The sequence below is a fragment of the Suricata suricatta genome, chromosome 11, assembly GCF_006229205.1.
Source record: "Suricata suricatta isolate VVHF042 chromosome 11, meerkat_22Aug2017_6uvM2_HiC, whole genome shotgun sequence".
Classification (NCBI taxonomy): domain Eukaryota; kingdom Metazoa; phylum Chordata; class Mammalia; order Carnivora; family Herpestidae; genus Suricata; species Suricata suricatta.
The window spans coordinates 90,041,946-90,061,584 of record NC_043710.1 but is presented as its reverse complement, the minus strand read 5'-3'; the positions used below and the strand labels follow the sequence as shown (position 1 = coordinate 90,061,584).

The 19,639-nt window shown below is 40.1% G+C and overlaps 1 protein-coding gene across 2 annotated transcripts in view; it reads left to right on the top strand.

Annotated features, from left to right (window-relative positions):
• VWA5A (von Willebrand factor A domain containing 5A) overlaps positions 1–18,617 on the top strand; it is a 35,007-nt gene extending 16,390 nt beyond the window's left edge. The window contains exons 11-18 of one of the 2 annotated variants that reach the window (XM_029956975.1): positions 1,134–1,248; positions 1,927–2,091; positions 2,372–2,472; positions 2,712–2,965; positions 12,636–12,791; positions 14,135–14,265; positions 17,766–17,892; positions 18,411–18,617. In XM_029956975.1, coding sequence (XP_029812835.1) covers positions 1,134–1,248; positions 1,927–2,091; positions 2,372–2,472; positions 2,712–2,965; positions 12,636–12,791; positions 14,135–14,265; positions 17,766–17,892; positions 18,411–18,490 — 1,129 coding nt within the window. In that variant the 3' untranslated portion in view covers positions 18,491–18,617. The remainder of the gene's footprint in view (positions 1–1,133; positions 1,249–1,926; positions 2,092–2,371; positions 2,473–2,711; positions 2,966–12,635; positions 12,792–14,134; positions 14,266–17,765; positions 17,893–18,410) is intronic. The other variant, XM_029956976.1, reaches the window with a different exon arrangement.
• Positions 18,618–19,639: the final 1,022 nt, after the last annotated feature.

The following is a 19,639-nucleotide window of genomic DNA, read 5'->3' as shown; positions in this document are numbered from 1 at the left end:
TGCTTGACACACAATATGTGCTTGATAAATTGTTGCCATTATTGTAATTATCATCCTTATTATTGTCACCATAGGTGACTTAAGTAAGCTCTAGGCATATTGTTAGCTATCAATAACTATTGTTTAGCTTTAGCTTTACACATAAAACACTTAAACATGGACATAAAAGCCCTTTATAAGCCATAGGAATGTAGGCTACTGTTGGAAGGCCATATTGGAAATTTAAAGATGATAATATCAAGATGCTGGCAGGCTGTGGTCTCTTGAGGCATTGTCACAGGTAGGTCACTATAATTAGAAGTCTGGTTGTTAGCCCTACAAGTTTAGAAGGTTAATCCTGATGCTGTCACCAGAATTGGGGATAGTGACTCACCCTAATCCAATTTATAAGAGACTGATATATAAGCCAAAATTTCAGTGTATTAACTTACAATGAGAAGTCTCCTTGTCATGCCTTCTAAAAAAGGCTTATGTTAGTGTTACCAACACATTCTGTTTATAGAAAGTTCTATTGGGAAGACAAATTGTGATTAAAAAGCTATCTGGTGCACATGGACTCTGGCAGAGAGCGAACTGTCCAGTGAGAAGAGCAGGAGGCACTCTTTCCCACCCTAAGACTGGTCTTGCCAGGGCAGATATGGCTCTAGTAAGTACAATGTTAGTAAGGCACCAATGATAATGTTATTTGATCCTAACTCTCCCACTTTCTCCCACCATAATTTGGATTTATTATTAAAATAATTAATGAGGATATGGTCCCAGGATTTTATTGTTGTTTTCTTTTCTGATTCTAGAATCCGTATAATATATATTGTTCTGCCAGGGGGATCTTATGGTCAGATAGACCAGTGTTCAAATGTCATCTCTACCATTTATTAGGTGTGTGATCTAGGACATATTTCTTAAATTTATTGACCCTCAGTTTCTTTTCTGCAAAATGAAGCATAAGTTTACCTCTTAAGAGTCTCATGATACTTAAATTGCATCATTAAATAAGGCATTTGGTCTCCTTATTTGGGTCAAGGAACTAGACCAGCTCTTTATCTCTTTATGTATTTTTGACTATTATGTATTGATTTATAATTTCCCTGTGTAGTGCCTGTCTCTAACCTCTCATCCTTGTATAATTACAGGTGTTTTTCCTTTGGGATTGGAGAAGGAGCCTCCACTAGCCTAATAAAAGGCATTGCCCGCGTAGGAGGTGGCACTTCAGAATTTATCACAGGCAAGGACAGGATGCAGGCCAAGGTGAGGACAGGCCTTGTGATCCAGAAGCAATGTGGAGTGGGGGTTGGGAGAAAGACACTGCCACAAGGGCAAAAGCAACAGCTTGATGCCAGAATTTATTTTCTTATATCTATAACTGCTTGGGCTATAATTCATAGTGGGGCTCCTTTTGACCTGATGTAAAAGGAGCTCACTGTAAGTTTCTGGAGAAATGCCATCTGGTCCTAGTTGTTGTACACCCAGAGACAAGATACCAGAGGAGTTTAGGGCTTTGTGTTTAAGACCAGAAACAAAGAAACTAAGAATTGTGACCATAATGATCCAGATTGCAGATGTATGCTCAAGGAACGCGTTTGGTGCTATATCCTGTCCTCCATGCAAATGAGACAAAGAGAACAAGAAACACCAAATGTAGTATGTCTGGTAGATTGGCAGAGATAGTAAACTCATATGCCTTTTGATCAGTGTACACAAGGAAACTTCTTCCTCTGCTTATGTTTGTAAGTTTCTCTTTCTTGGGTGATGCCATCCTTTACTTTATCATCCCTTACCATCACCGTCTCCTAGTATAATATTAAGGAACAGGCATAACATATACTATGTTGCATAGCACCTGGTATATAATAAATATTCAGCTAACAGTAGTTATTATTGCCATTATTATTTTTTGTGCTTAGTTGGTTCTCTGTCCTCCACCAGGCACTTAGCACCCTGAAACGTGCTCTACAGCCTGCAGTAGAGGATGTTTCTGTGAACTGGGATTTGCCTCGTGGCCTGTCTGCTAGAAAGCTTTCACCAGAACAGACTGTCCTCTATAAGGGTCAGAGGTTAATCTTCTATGCCCACTTGACTGGGACTCTACCGGTGAGTTCCTATTCTAGTTTGTTCCTCTATTCAGAGTAGCAACTGCCCCGATCTCTGCTCTAGACAATTTTCTTGAAACTGGTGGAGTCTCATCAAACAATCACAATTGTCACATGGAGCCTGCCTATCCCCTTCTTCATGACTTTGGGTTTCTGATTTCCTGAGCTACCTGGGTCCTAGTCAGAAATGTTAATGTGTTGGGTTGGGGAATGGCCCCAGTTGTGACCTTTCTCTTGGTGACCTCTCCCTTCCATCATGTCTACTCTTTTCTACTTTGTAGCCAGCAGAGGGAACAGGAGAAGTTTGCCTCAACTACACACTCCAGGGCAAGAGTTTTGAGAATAAGGTGACATTTTCTCTACAACCCAAGCTCGATGACAAGTGAGAATCCAGTTTTCCTTCACAATTTTTTGTCTCTGCCAACCTTCAGGGTTGACTTCTTCCTCTTAATTTGGGGCTCAATTGTGTCCGTACAAACACTTCTCCTTTCTAACCCATTCAAGTTTTACCTCTCCCTTTATCTGCCTTTTTCTTCCCTTTGCCAAGGCTAACTTTTGGGGGCCCTGAGTAACTGGTATGTGTGTGCTCTTCCCTAAGTCACAGGGATTATTTTCTTCTAGCTTCACTATTCACCGCCTTGCTGCCAAGGCCTTTCTCCAGAGCATGGACATGGGCTTCAGGGAGACTCCAGCAAAATTTAAAAAAGATGTGCTGAAGGTCAGCATCGACTCTGGAGTCATAAGCTCCCATACAGCTTTCATTGCCGTCAACAAGGATCTCGACAAGCCAGTTCAGGGGCCCTTGGCTCGTAGGGACATTCCAAGGCCAATGCTACTAGGTGCTACTTCAGTGGTCACACAGTGCAAAAGAGTTGGTGAGTGAGTTTTACCCCATTTTAACTCATATGAAACAAGGAACCCTTCATATCTAAACATGTTATTTGAAGTAAAAGCTTGTGAAATTGAGTATTTTTCCTTGTCTCTCCAAATCTAGGATTTCTGGCTGGTGTGGTACCTTTCTAGGGAATTAGAACTAAAAAATCCCACTGGGAAAGAGATTTTAAATAATCCAAGGTGGGGGGGGAACAAAAATTAAAACAGAAAGGGCACATACACATTGAGTATTCACACTGTCTAAAACTGAAGCTGATGTATCCTATAGAGAATTAGATGGCTAATGACTATACAAGTGGCTGATGGTAGTGACTTGGTAGTGTTAGGGAATGGATGTCTCAAGCGTAAGCCAGGCAGGCTTAAGTACAGATATGAGGGGCTTGAGGGTTAGGGTCAGGTAGAGAAATTCCATCGGCAGGATTCCATGGCCAGAAGCGAATGTGTGATGTTCGTTGTAGAGGCAGGCTTCAAGCTGAGCCCAGATTTTTGTTGGACTGCTGGATGTATGATGGTACCATTTATTTAAATACAGATTTGAGGATGTTGTAATGCCCAAAACAGAGTGTCACTAGAGAGGGCTGACACTTCTGGGAGAAAAGTGGGGTAGCTAATTGAGATGAGTGCCTGAGGAAGTGAGAGATGATGACTTGTAGAGCAGCAGTGAAAGCCAGGAAGGACAAGTATTAGGACACTCACTGTTGCCAGGGACGGTGGCGGGGGGGTGGGCAGGGAGGGAAGGAAAGGTGGTGGAATTTGATTCTAGTTCACAAACCAACTGAGAGGCAAGTGCTTAGAGTTTCTGTCGAATAGGTTTTCTATAGTTTTAGTGAAAGAGACAGCAAAACTAGCTACCGAGTATGAAACAAAAAGTGGTAGAAGAGAAAGTTTGAGGAATGGGGTTTGAAGTAGCTCTGTGGACAATTAGAGAGTGCAATTCCCAGGGAGAAAATAAAGCCTTTGCCTGGGAGTGTTGAGGGTCCAGTTTAGTTTTGATACCTTGTCTTTTTTAGTGCCACCAAACTAGCAGAGAGGAGCACAGTCCACGTGAGTCATTTCGGCAGGACTCAGCAGCTTTGGTATAAGAACAAAAGGAGCAAAGTGTTGATGTACTTTTGAGGTTGGGGTTTTGCCCAATGGGTGTCATGAAAAGGAGATCAGGGACATGGAATTGAAGAGAGTGGTGAAGTGTTGGACCTGGAGTTGAAGCTAAATAGGAGAGGGACTAAAGATAGAAGGAAGGGGATTATAGGGAAAAAGCAGAGGAGACACAGATTTAGAGGTCCGGAAGAAGTCAAAGATCAGGCAAAATAGAGATCTGTGAGTTAGAAGGCTCAAAAGCTTGGATACTGTATTTTAAAAGTGGGATTTTTTTTCCAGATTTTTTTTTTTACAGGTGGAACAATTTTGCTGGATAACAAGATTCTGGGTAGGGAGGGAGTGGCTGAGGCAGAATGGAAGCTGAAGCCATTTGATTTGAGGAAGTCAAGACGCCTTGAATGAGGGTGCTGGTTAGGTTATCAAGAAGGTACTGAAATTTCAGTATGATGGTAGGCCATGCAATGAAGTGGGAGTCTAGAAACTAGCATTCAGATATTTTGGTGAATAAGGGGAAGTGACAGAGAAGGTTGGAGATTGACAGCAGCAAGAATATGAGCAAGGTCATCCAGGTGAGGGTGGAGGAGTAATGAGCTAGAAGCCACATTTGGGACTAAAGAGGTTGCCAGTCCCACCTCCCAAACCCAGGTACTTGGACTATGGCACCTCAGAAGAGCACCATGTGAGAGGGATAGAGGGAGAACAGTTCTGGGAAGAAAAAGATCAGTTTTAAGTTAAGATAAGTAGTTGGAAGAAGCCTCCTGTTATGAAATGAAAGATGCAGGAAAGATCATTGTCAGGTATCAAGTGTTCCAGAGGACACAGAAGCAAGGGCTTGGGAGATGAGGGTGTGTGCAGGAGGTGGGCTCACAGGAGAAGGCAAAAGATGGTGGCTGAGGCAGACATACATAGGAGGACATGTGTCCCATTTTCTCAGTGGTCTTTGCCTATAGCAGAGAACAGAGGGTGCTTCAGTCTCTATGTCTATACTGGTGTTTTTCAGCTCATTTAAAGGCCTCATCCTCCTATGGTCTTTGTGCAACTCAGCCCACATGGACCAATCATTATCCGAGCATATCATATCAGCACAGTGTTGAACCTTGGCTAACATGGGCCTATGCTCTCTAGGTGAGCATCTTTCCAGGGACTTTTCCCACCCATATTTGTCTGTCACATGTATAAGACTAGCCACCCTCGGTGTTCTTGGTCATAGATCAGAGAAGATGTGCATGTTTCTCAAAGAGACTTCTCCTGAAATGGAAAGGGCTCATTGTTCCACCAATAGGACCAACTTGGAGACTCACCATACAAGTGAGATGGGCCTCAGTTCTCTGATCGATGGGGACCAAAGAACTAATCTTCAGTGCTTCTGCTTCCTTTGGCTTTCTCTAGCCAGGAGGTAATGTGTTTGAAAAGTGTCAGGCAGAGGGTGAGATTTGTCCAGTCCCTGTGCTTGCTAAGGTCAGTCCATCTTCACTACTCTACAATATAGGACCCCAAAACTACCCAGCAGAGTGTGGGTTAAGGCCTGGTTAAATGCACCCCCTTTACTATCTCAACTCATCCAGCTTGCCTGCAGGGTGGGGCCCTCCCACTGCAGAACTCTGCCGCCACCCAATTTGGGTCCCTGCTGCGTTGGTCAAGTTAGGTTTGAGAGTAGATCTTCCTGATGCTAGATACTCACTTTGTCACCAAAGGGTGTTCCTTGGTCATTACCTTCTGTTCCAAGCAGCTGGGCTTCTCTACATGACAAACTGAGTCAAAGTACATTTTGCCACTAAGAGGTGTCTTTTCTACTAAAATAGGCTTAAAGACAATTTCTTTCTAGTCTCTGAGTTTTGTAGCAAGAATTTGTGGTATACATTTGTTTACTTGTTGAACACTGTTCAACATTTCATTGTTGCCATTTAACCCCTACTTATCCATTCTCTTTAGGCTGCTAGTTAAAGAGAGGGCTTTAAGGTCTCAAGAGTCAGATCTCTGTCCTTCCAACTACTGTGGGGTTTTAGACAAATTAATTAACTGTCCAGAGCCTTAGTTCCTTCATCTGCACAACTGCTGACCTCACAGGGTTGTCATGAGAAAATGCTTTTATTTATTTATTCATTCATTTGTTTATTTATGTACATTCAAGTTAGTTAGCATATAGTGCAACAATGATTTCAGGAGTAGATTTCTTAATGCCCCTTCCCCATGTAGTCCATTCCCCCGTCCACAACCCCTCCAGCAACCCTCTGTTTGTTTTCTATGTTTATGAGTCTATTATGTTTTGTCCCCCTCCTTGTTTTTATATTCTTTTTGCTTCCCTTCCCTTATGTTCATCTGTTTTTCATCTGTTTTGTATCTTAAATTTCTCATGTGAATGAAGTCATATGTTATTTGTCTTTATCTGACTAATTTCACTTAGCATAATACTCTACAGTTCTATTTACATTGTTACAAATGGCCACTTTCATTATTTTTAATTGCCAAGTAATACTCCATTGTATTATATTGTATGTGCATATATACATATCTTCTTCTTTAACTGTTTATCTGTCGATGGACATTTGGGCTCTTTCCATACATTGGCTATTGTCGATAGCACTGCTCTAAAATATTGGGATGCATGTGCCCCTTTAAAACGCACACCTGTATCCCTTGGATAAATACCTAGCACTGCAATTGCTGGGTCGTAGGGTAGTTCTATTTTTAATTTTTTGAGGAACCTCCATACTGTCTTCCAGAGTGGTTGCATCTGTTTGCATTCCTACCAGCAGTTCAAAAGAGATCCTCTTTCTCTGCATCCTTCCCAACATCAATTGTTACCTGGGTTGTTAATGTTAGCCATTCAGACAGGTGTGAGGTGGTATCTCAATATGGGTTTGATTTGTATTTCCCTGATGATGAGTGATGTTGAGCATTTTTTCATGTGTCAGTTGGCTATCTGGATGTCTTCTTTAGAAAAGTGTCTACTCATGTCTTTTGGCCATTTCTTCACTGGTTTATTTGCTTTTTGGGTGTTGAGTTTGATACGTTCTTTATAGGTTTTGGATACTACCCCTTTATCTGATATGTCATTTGCAAATATCTATTCCCATTCCATCAGTTGCCTTTTAGTTTTGCTGATTGTTTCCTTCACTGTCCAGAAGATTTTTATTTTGGTGAGGTCCCAAAAGTTCATTTTTACTTTGGTTTCCCTTGCATCTGGAGATGTGTTGAGTAAGAAGTTGCTGTGGCTGAGGTCAAAGAGGTTTTTGCCTGCTTTCTCTTCTAGAATGTTGATGGTTTCCTTTCTTACATTTAGGTCTTTCATCCATGTTCAGTCTATTTTTGTGTATGGCATGAGAAAGTGGCCCAGGTTCATTTTTCTGCATGTCACTGTCCAGTTTTCTCAGCACCATTTGCTGATGATACTGTCCTTATTCCATTGGCTATCCTTTCCTGCTTTGTCAAAGATGGGTTGGCCATAAATTTGTGGGTCCATTTCTGGGTTCTCTATTCTGTTTTATTGATCTGAGTGTTCTTATGCAAGTACCATACTATCTTGATGATTATAGCTTTGTAATACAGCTTGAAGTCCGGGATTGTGATGCCTCCAGCTTCTGTTTTCTTTTTCAAGGTTGCTTTGGCTCTTCAGGGTCTTTTCTGGTTTCATACAAATTTTAGGGTTGTTTGTTCTAGCTCTGTGAAAAATGCTGGTGTTATTTTGATAGGGATTACATTGAATATGTAGATTGCTTTGGGTAGTATTGACATTTTAACAATATTTGTTCTTCCTATCCAGGAGCATGGAATATTTTCTCATTCTTTTGTGTGTGCGTCTTCAATTTCTTTCATAAGCTTTCTATAGTTTTCAGTGCATAGATTATTTTTACCACTTTGGTTAGATTTATTCCTGGATTTCGTGGTTTTTGGTGCAATTATAAATGGAATTGGTGCCTTGATTTGGCTTTCTGTTGCTTCATTATTTGGTGTATAGGAATGCAACCAATTTCTGTGCATTGATTTTATATGCTGTGACTTGCTGAATACATGGATCAGTTATAGCCATTTTTTGGTGGAATCTTTTGGATTTTCCATATAGAGTATTATTTTCATCTGCGAAGAGTGCAAGTTTGACTTCCTCCTGGCTGATTTGGATGCCTTTTATTCCTTTGTATTGTGATTTCTGAGGCTAAGACTTCCAATAGTATGTTGAATAACAGTGGCAAGAGTGTACATCCCTGTCCTGTTCCTGACCTTAGGGGGCAAGTTCTCAGTTTTCCCCCATTGAGGATGATATTAGTGGTGGGTCTTTCATATATGGCTTTTATGATCTTGAGATATGATCCTTCTATCTCTGCTTTCTTGAGGATTTTTATCAAGAAAAGATGCTGTATTTTCTCAAATGCTTTCTCTGCATCTACTGAGAGGATCATGTGGTTCTTGTCTGTTCTTTTATTGATGTGAAGTGTCACACTGATTGTTTTATGGATTTTGAACCAGCCCTGCATCCCAGGTTTAAATCCCACTTGGTCATGGTGAATGATTCTTTTAATGTATTGTTGGATCTGGTTGACGAGTATCTTGTTGAGGATTTTTGCATCCATGTTCATCAGGGAAATTGGTTTGTAGTCTTCCTTTTTAGTGGGGTCTTTGTCTGGTTTTGGAATCAAGGTAATGCTGGCTTCAAAGAGTTTGGAAGCTTTCCTTCCATTTCTATATTTTGGAACAGCTTCAAGAGAATAGGTGTTAACTCTTCTTTAAATGTTTGGTACAATTCCACTGGAAAGCCATCTGGCCCTGGACTCTTGTTTTTGGGAGATTTTTTAATTACTAATTCGATTTCTTTACTTGTTCTAAGTTTGATCAAATTTTATGTTTTTTCCTGTTTTAGTTTTGGTAGTTTATATGTCTGCAGGAATTTGTCCATTTCTTCTATATTGCCCATTTTATTGGCATATAATTGCCCATAATATTCCCTTTTTATTGTTTACATTTCTGCTGTGTTGGTTGTATTGTCTCCTCTTTCATTCTTGATTTATTTATTTAGGTCCTTTCCTTTTTCTTTCTGATCAAACTTGCTAGGGGGCTATCAATTTTGTTAATTCTTTCAAAGAACCAGCTTCTGGTTTCATTGATCTCTTCTTTTTTCTTTCTTTTTTTTTTTTTAATTTATTTTTGAGAGACAGAGAGAGGCAGTTCGAGCAGGGGAGGGTCAGAGAGAGAGAGGGAGATACAGAATCCGAAGAAGGCTCTAGGCTCTGAGCTGTCAGCACAGAGCCCAATGCGGGGCTGGAACCCACAAACCATGAGATCATGACCCTAGCCAAAGCCAGATGCTCAACCGACCAAGCCACCCAGGTGCCCCTCATTGATCTCTTCTACTGCGGATTTTTTGGGGTTTTTTTGTGTGTTTGTTTTGGTTTGGCTTTTTTTGTTTTTTGTTTTTGTTTTGTTTTGTTTTTATTTTTTATTTTTGGTTTTGGTAGCACTGATTTCTATTCTAATCTTCATCATTTCCTGTATTCTACTGTTTTTGGATTTTATGTACTGTTCTTTTTCCAGCTCTCACAAGGTAGGTTGTGTATCTGAGATCTTTTTTCCTTCCTTAGGAAGGCCTGGATTGCTATATACATCCCTCTTATGATTGCCTTTGCTGCGTCCCAGAGGTTTTAGGCTGTGGTGTTATCATTTTCATTGGCTTCCATGTACTTTTTAAGTTCCTCTCTAACTTCTTGAACTAAAGAACTTCATTCTTTAGTAGGATGGTCTTTAGTCTCCAAGTATTTGTTATCTTTCCACAATTTTTCTTTAGTTTGATTTTGAGTTCCATAGCATTCTGGTCTCAAAATATGGATGGTATGATTGCAATATTTTTGTAGTTGTTGAGGGCTGATTTGTGTCCCTGTGATATATTCTGGAGAATGTTCCATGTGCACTGAAGAAAAATATGTATTCCACTTCTTTAGGATGAAATATACTGAATATATCTTTTAAGTCCATCTGGTCCAGTGTGTCATTCAAAGCCATTGTTTCCTTGTTAATTTTCTGTTTAGATGATCTGTCCATTGCTGTAAGAGGGGTTTTGAAGTCCCCTACTATTATGGTATTATTATCAATGAGTTTCTTTATGTTTGTGATTAATTGAGTAATATATTTGGGTGCTTTCATGTTTGGAGCATAAATGTTTACAATTGTTAGATCTCCTTTGTGGATAGACCCCTTAATTATGATATAATGCCCTTTTCCATGTCTTGTTAGAGTCCTTATTTTAAAGTCTAGATTGATATAAGCACGCTACTCCACTTTTTTTTTGGTGAGGATTAGCATGATAGTTGGTTCTTCATCCTCTTCCTTTCAATCTGAAGATGTCTTTAGGTCTAAAATGGGTCTCTTGTAAACAGCATATAGATGGATCTTGTTTTCTTATCCATTTTATTACTCTGTATCTTTTGATTTGGAGTATTTAGTCCATTGACGTTTAGAGTGAATACTGAAAGATATGAATTTATTATCATTATGTTGCCTAGAAAGTTGGATTTCTGGTGGTGTTCTCTGGTCCTTTCTAAACTTTGTTGCTTTTGGTCTTTTTGTTTGTTTGTTTGTTTTTTCATCTTTTCTTCCCTCAGAGATTCCCTCTTTAAATTTCTTGCACAGCTGGTTTAGTGGTCACAAACTCTAATTTTTGTTTGTCTGGGAAACTTTGTATCTCTCCTTCTCTTTGAATGACAGCCTTGCTGGATAAAGAATTCTTGGCTGCATATTTTTCTGATTCAGAACATTGAATATATCCTGCCACTCTTTTCTGGCCTGCCAAGTTTCTGTGGATAGGTTTGTTGCAAACCTGATCTGTCTTCCCTTGTAGGTGAAGGACTTTTTTCCCCTTGTTGCTTTCATGATTCTTTCCTTGCCTGAGTATTTTGTGAATTTGACAGTGATATGCCTTGTTGATAGCTGGATTTTTTTTTTGAATCAAATGGCGGTCCTCTGTGCATCCTGGATTTTGACATTTGTGTTTTTCCCAAGATTAGGAAAGTTTTCCAGTATGATGGCTCACATAAGCCTTCTACCCCCTTTTTTTTCTCTATTCATCTTCTGGGACTCCTATGATTCTGATGTTATTCTTTTTTAATGAGTCACTGAATTCTCTAATTCTTAAATTGTGCTCTTTTTCCTTAGTCTCCCTCTTTTTTTCTGCTTCTTTGTTCTCTATGTTTGTCCTCTATATTGCTGAGTCACTGCTCTGCTTCATCCATTTGAGATTGCAGCTCAGTTATAGCATTTTAAAAATTTATCCTGACTAGCTTTTACTTCTTTTATCTCCACAGAAAGGGATTCTAATCTATTTTCAGTCCCCAGCTAGTAACCTTATTATCATGACTCTAAATTCTAGTTCAGACATCTTGCTTGTATCTGTGTTGATTAAGTCCCTAGCTGTTATTTCTTCCTGTTCTTTCTTTTGGGATGAATTCCTTTGTGTTGTCAGTTTGAAGAAAGAAAGGGAATTAATAAAGTAAAAAAAAATTTTTTTAATTTAAAAGAACAGAAAGAAATCAAATAAAGGATGCTAGATCTTTGGTGTGTTTTGGTCTAGTTGTTGAAAAGAGCTTGATAGATTAGACAAAAAAAGGGAAAGATAAGAAAAGAAAAAAGAAAAAAATGAAGAAAAAGAGAAAACAATTTAAAATTTAAAAAAATGAATACAATTAAACAATAAAATGAAATAATGGAAGTAAAATAGAATTTTAAAGATTTCCAAAACAAAAAGGTATAGTAAAAAAATTAAAGAAGAATCTTTTTAATAAAAATAGAAAATAAAAATAAAATTTTCTTTTTCTCTATTCAAGAATAAGAACAGAAAAAAATAGAAAAAGAAATTAAATAGATGGACCAGCAAACAGACTGAAATACGATTGAAATCACATTGGTTTCCCTTAGAAGTCAAACTATGAATCCCTTTGTAGTCCATAAACTAAGCAAGCAGAGAGATTTGTGTGTTCTGTTGGCCCAGATGGGAAGGGCATAGTGTAACAGCTCCATTCTCCACTAAATGGCGCTGCTTAGCTCACTGGGGTGGATTTCTGTGGCACATGTAGGCGTGCGTGTGCATATGCAAAAGGGTGAAAATAGCTTTACCCAGATACCCAGTTTCGAGTATCAGAACCCTGTGCTTTCCCCAACTGGCAACCCCTCCTTCGTCTCTGGCTTCCATCCACTCCCTGCTTTTATTTGTCCATGACCAAGCTGTCAGGCTGCCAGGTGGCACCTCCCTCCTGAGTTTTATCTCAGATGCAGCTGTGTTTCCCAAGCCCTCACTTCTGAGGGATTGTGGCTTTGAACCATTCTGGCCCTCTGGAGGAGGGTCTGACTGAACAATGGCCTGGTGCCAGCCTTCCACAAGGAACGTTCACAAGACTGTGCCACTGCCACTGCCCATAGATTGGTGCTGGGTGCCAGTCTGCCCCCGAAAAACTCACGCAATCATGTAGCAGTGGCGTTTTAGGGATTATGACAAATCACAACATACATCTGGCACCAGGCTTCCCTCTTAACATCTTTGTTCCAACATCAGTGAATATGGTTACTCTCCAGGGTCTGCTGGGACCTTTGCTGGTGGGAATGCTGCACCATCTGTACGACGTCTCTCCCGAGCAAGGGAACCATATCTTGGAGCTGCGTTTTCCAAGGCCTCCAATGACCTTGAAGGCTGCTCCTGGGAATCTACTCTTCCCACCAGAGCATCGCCAGGTAGCGAGCTATGGAGTTTCAGACTTTGCACTCCCCTGTTGTAATGGAATTTAAACTTCTTTCTTCCTTTTCCCTTTTTTGCTGAATCCCTTGCATACTCTTCCTTTTCTCTCCAGCTCTTTATGGAGGGGAGGGTGCTTTCCTGTTCTCCCCCTGTCTCTGAACTCTTTCTGCAAGCAAAAAACAGCTCCCTGGCTTCTTTCTCCACCAGTTCACCTCTCTGCACTGTGTACCTGCTGAGTTCTATGGTTCAGGTTGCACAGATTGTTGTGTTAGTCCTCAAATCAGTTTCCAAGGTGTGCGAGATGATTTAGTGTTGATCTGGCTGCATTTCAGGTATGAGAGACACAAAATAACTTACGTGCTGTTCCACCATCTTGCGCCCTCCAAGAAAATACTTAATGTTATTCACAGAGTAACTTAACTTTGTATTGGTTTCCTAGGCCTTCCTCACTTAGAGAAAAAGTCAGAGCTGGAATATTCTTATGAATCCTCTTACCAAAGTCAAAAGAAAAATTACACAGCTTTTGGTTTTTGTGAGCTAATTAGCAACTAATTTTTGTACAGAACCAATGAAGGGCCTTCTAGGTACCTTGCATTCCTTCTCATGCATTAGGCATTTTGGTCTCCAATTTCCAGAGAAGGCTGAGATTACCATTGGTTGCACAACTATTACATTTTGAGTGTTAGCAAAGCTGAGATTCAAACTAAGACTGTTGAAGTTCAGAGCCATAGATTTCCCCCCCAATTAGAGTAGAATTGTTTGCTAGTTATGGTTTTCTTGCTTGCTTATTTACAAGTTTCTCTAACTGCACCATCACATCACATGCTAAGTACATCAACTATGTGATAGATAGCCAGATATAAGATACTTTCTGTATGGTTTTTAAGCAACTGTTGTAGCACACAAATCAGACACTAGACTACTCTTTGAGGTACATTGCTAAGTGCTTCTTTTATATCTGCTTTCTTTTGAAATTTTTTATAATGAAAATTGAAGCTATATTGGTGTAGAATTTTTTAAATTACATGTCAAGTTTTAAGGCCCATTTAAATAGGACTCATTAAACTTTAAGCAGCATTATCATGTGGGTTCTTTAGTTCCTCATATCTTTTGCTTCTTGCTAAATTTTTAAGTATATCAGTCAGGTGGCCTACACTGTCAAAGAGAAAATACCTGTCTCCCATAGGAACAACTATGACTGGTATCTTGGTAGGATCTGCTTAGCACTGCGCTCTTGCTATAGCCTGTCTTTCTTAGGTGTACTAAGACCTGCCTTTCTCAGGTGTACTAAGGGGTTGTAGCTCCATAATTCCTTATGCTCTTTTTTTCTTCCCCAAAGACTTAGGAGAGAATTATCTGGTGCAGCTGATAACCCTCCAAAATGCAGATGGTTCCTGGGATCTAGATGAAAGTCTGGCCAGGATCCTAGGTATAAATTTGAAAGACCTACAGGCTGCACTCCCTGTCAAGGTAAGATTCAGAGAAGAAAAAGGAGTATGTATGTTTTTGAGGGGTTTGGGTCAATAATGAGATTTGGGGTGATTCATGACTCATCTGAGAAAGGAGACTATAGAAGTCCATAGACTAAATTAATTTCTAATAAATAGATGTTGAGGAGATTTATTGATATGTTAGAGAAGAAGGAATGAGGAACTAATAACCTAGTTGGTGGGAGTTGATGGATGACAAAGGGAAAGCAAACATCCTCTTTCACTTTATATTCCCTGTCAGTCATCTTGGCTACAATAATTAATATTTGCTGAGCAATTACTCTGTGCCAAGCACTGTGGTAAGCACTTAACATCCTCTAATTTATTCACCTTGATAATTAAAGTAAATCCTATTCACATTACTATTTTATATAGAACTGTAATAACGTGTCTGAGTTTACCTAGGCAGTCAGTGGCAGAGCTGGATTCAGTTCTAGAACTGTCTTCAGTTATGTTACTACTAATTTGTGGATGTGGCCCACAAATTAGCAAAATTTCACTGACGTCAGGAGAGGTGAAGTACTAATAAGGATCACCTAGTCATCACAAATGTGTTTGAGTATGCTGATGGGGACAAATTACATTCCACAATTTCAAGGCAACTTACCAGATCTTCTAACTGAGAAATTGTTAAATATGGACAAAGGCCAAAAGCCTGAGGGACAGGTGTCATTCTGAATTTTCAAAATGTGAAAGGTGGTGAACCTCAAGAGTGCCTGTGTGGCTCAGTTACTTGAATCTCTGGCTCTGGACTTTGGCTTAGGTCATGATCTCATGGTTCATGAGTTTAAGCACCACATGGAGCTCTGCACTGACAGTGTAGAGCCTGCTTGGGATTCTCTTTCCCCTCTCTCTCTGCCCCTACCTCACTCGTGTGCTCTCTTTCTCAAAATAAGTAAACTTAAAAAAATTTTTTTTAATAATTTTTAAAAAGCCTCAAAGATCCTATACCTGCATCAATGAATACAGTATCCACTTGTCACATGGCTTTTGAGCACTTAAAACATGGCTAATGCAAATGAGGAACCAAATTCTTAATTGAATTAAAATGTGCTATAATTGTGAAACACATGCTGATTTTAAGACTTAGTATAAAAAAAGGATGTAAATATTTATTGATTATTATTTTTATATTGAATTTTAAGATGGTATTTTGTATGTGTTAGGTTAAATAAAATATATTAATAAAATAATTATACCTGTTTTTATATTTTTACATATAGCTGCTAGGACATTTAGGATTATATGTGTGCATCACATTTTATTTCTACTGAAAAATACAGTTCTAGAACAAATAATTAAAAGGATAATTTATAAACAATTGGAAAAAGATACAAGAATCATGATGTTTTAACTCGGTTTTATTGGGAAACCAGTGACATGTCAGACTAACATTTCCTTCTTGGGTAACTGGGCCAATAAATCTAGGGAGTCAGGAATGCTGGGGTGTCTTAATTTCAGTAAGGAATTTTAATTTTTTAAATGATGAGTATATAGACTGAGAACAAACTCCTTGAAAATTCATCACATTGAATACTGAATATATTCAAACTTCAAAGAGATGTTTAGAGCCACCAGGCTCTGAATTCTCTGGAGGTTTGTGTTTTCAATGAGAACTTAGATCCAATGTTTTCCTGTTTGCAAATTTGCTAAAACTGGGAGATAGAATATTAAGAAAAGTGAGATTCCAAAAGACCTTGAACAATGAATGACTTGTAACTTTTCATTGAAAAAGAAAAAAACTTACTAGGAATCAAAATACTCTTTTTGCTTCTATCTTCGAATATGTAATAGAGAATAGATGCAAAATTACTTAAGAGCTGTTGCAACATGGAGACTTGGGGGGATGGCAAACTCCATGTGAACCAACAGACGTGATACATGATTAGTGGAAGGCACAGGTTTATCAGAAGAGCCGTGTCTGTTCTGTATTTGGAGCTGTGGTCATAGATTTTGTAAGTACACTAAACTCCAGATATAACCATTTAAGGAAGAGTATTTTATTTTTTATTTTTATTTTTTAAGTTTATTTATTTATTTTGAGAGAGAGCACAGGGAAGGGGCAGAGAGAGAGGGAGACAGAGAGAATCCCAAGTAGGCTTTACACTGTCAGTGTGCAAAGCCTGATGCAGGCCTCGAACCTATGCACCATGTGATTATGACCTCAACCAAAATCAAGAGTCAGATGCTTAACCAACTGAGCCACCCATGTGCCCCTAAGGAGGTATATTTTAAAAATCACTGTGATGTTTGTTTCTAGACTAGATCAAACATGGAGATTCTTACTCATCTGACATTAACAGTTCTCTTAAAGAAGAATGAAAGGAATTGAGAATTTTGATTGACAGGACTCCTCAGAGAGGACTTGATAGCTCTTTCCAAACTTTAAAGGTCATGATCTAAAAGAACAATTTTTCTTGATCTGTTGAATCTAGAAACTGAAGGTGGGACCCAGGGTGAAAACTCATTTTCTTTTTTTAAAAATTTTTTAATGTTTATTTTTGAGAGAGACAGTGGAAGCAGGGGAGGGGCAGGAAGAGAGAGGGAGACGTAGAATCCAAAGCAGGCTCCAGGCTCTGAGTTGTCAGCACAGAGCCCGACACGGCACTCAAACTCACAGATGGTGAGATCATAATCTGAGCCAAAGTCAGATGCTTAACTGACTGAGCCACCCAGTTACTCCTAAAACTCATTTTTTGTTCTGTGGCTGAGACTCTTTGGTAAGTGACATGAACAGTATGACTCCAGTCCCAGTTGTGTCATTTGTTAGAAGGCCAATTTTGAACAAATCATTTGACTTTCGTTGAATCCGTTTTCTCTCTTAAAAATGTTATTATTGGTGGGGCACTTGGTTGGCTTAGTTGGTTAGGTGGCTGACTCTTGGTTTTGGCTCAGGTCATAATCTCACAGTTTCATGAGTTCAAGCCCCTCATGGGGCTCTGTACTGCTTGGGATTCCCTCTCTCTCTTTTTCTATCTCTCTCTGCCCCTCCCCCCACTCAGGTATCTCTGTCTCTCAAAATAAATAAACTTAAAAAATTTTTAAATATAAAATGTCATTATGAAATTGTCATTATGTCATTATAACAATGAGGTAATTCCTCATTTTTTTTTTGGTTTGGCAAATATTCAAATAAAAATACATTCAATACTTTATAAAAATATAAAGCAATTATGCATGTGCTTCTTTTATCATAGCTTGGGAATCCTTGTTGGGGATGTTGTAGGAGTTTTAAGCACTGCCCTGGTGGGTCCACTGGATTGAAAACTCAAGACTTTTTTACTCTAAGACGTGGGATTATTGCTCTGAGGTTCAGGGCCTTGCCTAACGCCTTGAAAGTAGCAGATGAGGTCCAGAGAGAGCAGGTTGTCACATTTAATAGCAGTTTGGGGCAAAGTGGGTGGAGAGCTGTTTGCATCCCCTTCAAGGGCTTCCTGCTCCAATTTGGAGGCTTCAGGGAAGTCTCTGTCTGTTGTACAGGATGCAGACCCCTCGAGCTGGGCCACAGTCCTGGCGGTGGTTTGGCTGCATGCCAAGGCTAAGCACCAGAAGTGTGAGTGGGAACTTCTGGAATTGAAGGCCAGAATCTGGATTAACACTAATGCAGGTAGGAGTTCAATCCTAAAACCCCATCTTCTTCACTCCATTGGAAACAAGCCATCTTGTCAGGTGCTGAGCCTCCAGGCTTGCCCCAGAGTCCTCTCCCCTGACTGTCCCAGTTCAGACCTTTTCTGGTCTCCCACATAGTCCTTTCCTTGGCAGGCTGAGGGTGCAGTCTTAAAAGAGGGAGGGGGAGGTAAGTGAAGAGGGAAAGGGTCATAGATGGGGACTGTGAATGGTGAGGAGATGATGTGGCATTTATTCTCCTCTTGGTACTTGAGTATAAGGCTGGGCTGGAGCTCTCACTTCTCAGAAGTTTCTCATCTCATGGCTGTGCAGTATTTCCGGGGTCTGAGAAGATGAAAGAGAATCTGGGCAGTAGGAAGAGAAAAGTAAGGGGTGTTGAAGAAAGATCAAAGCAGGACTCAGGGGAGATGAGCAAGCTGGTTTAGGGGAGACTCAGAGAAGAGTATGGACTCTCATTGTGGTTCCTCCACCCTAATTCTTGTTTTCTCCTTCTAACAGGCTCCATCAAGAAAAAGCTTGTGAAAGCTGCTATTACTTTTACCAACTCCTCCGTGAACCCTGGAGTCTTTGGTATCTGAGGACACCGTCCCAAGAAATAAGTGCCTCTCCCCTGCTGCTGCTCTTTCCTTTATGCTCTCTTGCTGTGGTGTGTTTTTGTCTTTTACACCTGTCCTATCAGTTTCTTGACATAAAAGGGGAAGGATGGCTCTCTGTTCCAGGTTCTCTTTGGGTAGGGCTATCCGCTGCCCCCTGCATGTACCCTCAGCCAAGTGTCAATGGTCCCAGAATCTGTTCCCTTTCTTGGAGGAATTTAAAGCATTCTTAGATATTTACATTCTTCCCGGGTTTTCCAGAATGACCACATGAAAAACAGGTGAGGTGGACTCCAGACTAAAGGGTACATCACTGATGTTAGGGCATGACTAAAGAAGAGATTTCAGTGCATTATATTTGCCTATTCCCTTTGATCTTTTTTTTTTTTTTGAGAGAGAGAGAGAGAGAGGGTGCAACTGATGGAGGGGCAGAGAGAGAGAATCCACAAGGGGCAAAGCAGGGGAAGTGGGGGCAGAGAGAGAGAAGTGGGGCTCACCCGAATTGGGGCTCAAGCTCACCCAGTGTGGGACTTGAACTCATGAACTGTGAGATCATGATCTGAGCTGAAGTCAGATGCTTAATGACTGAGCCACCCAGGCACCCCTTTGATCTTATATACTCATCAGAACCAGACTACTGAGCTATCCAATTCTCTATTCTAAGATAGGACAAAGAGTTGGAAGGGAGGTTGAAAGCCAGCATCAGGATCAATATAACCTCACGACCACAAAGAGAGAGACTCCAGGAGTCCTCTGTGAAAGGTGGCACTGTTGGTGGCCTGGTTGGTTGATCCCACTTGGATTTTACTAACCAGTACTGCGTGCCTTCCGTCTCACTGCCTAAGAGACTGGATTGAATCATACCTGTTGGAGACAGATGTTTCCCCTCAATTGTTAAACATCTTTTTTTTAAAGTTTATTTATTTGGAGAGAGAGAGGAAGAGAGAGATCCCAAGCAGGCTTTGTACTGTCACTGGGGGCCTGACCCAGGGCTTCATCTCATGAACCACGAGATCCTGAGCCAAAATAAAGAGTTGGATGCTTAACTGACTGAGCCACCCAGGCACCCCTTAATTGTTAAACATCTTAGTAAGAAGGGTAATAATGGCCTGAATCCATGAGACCTCTAAGTCA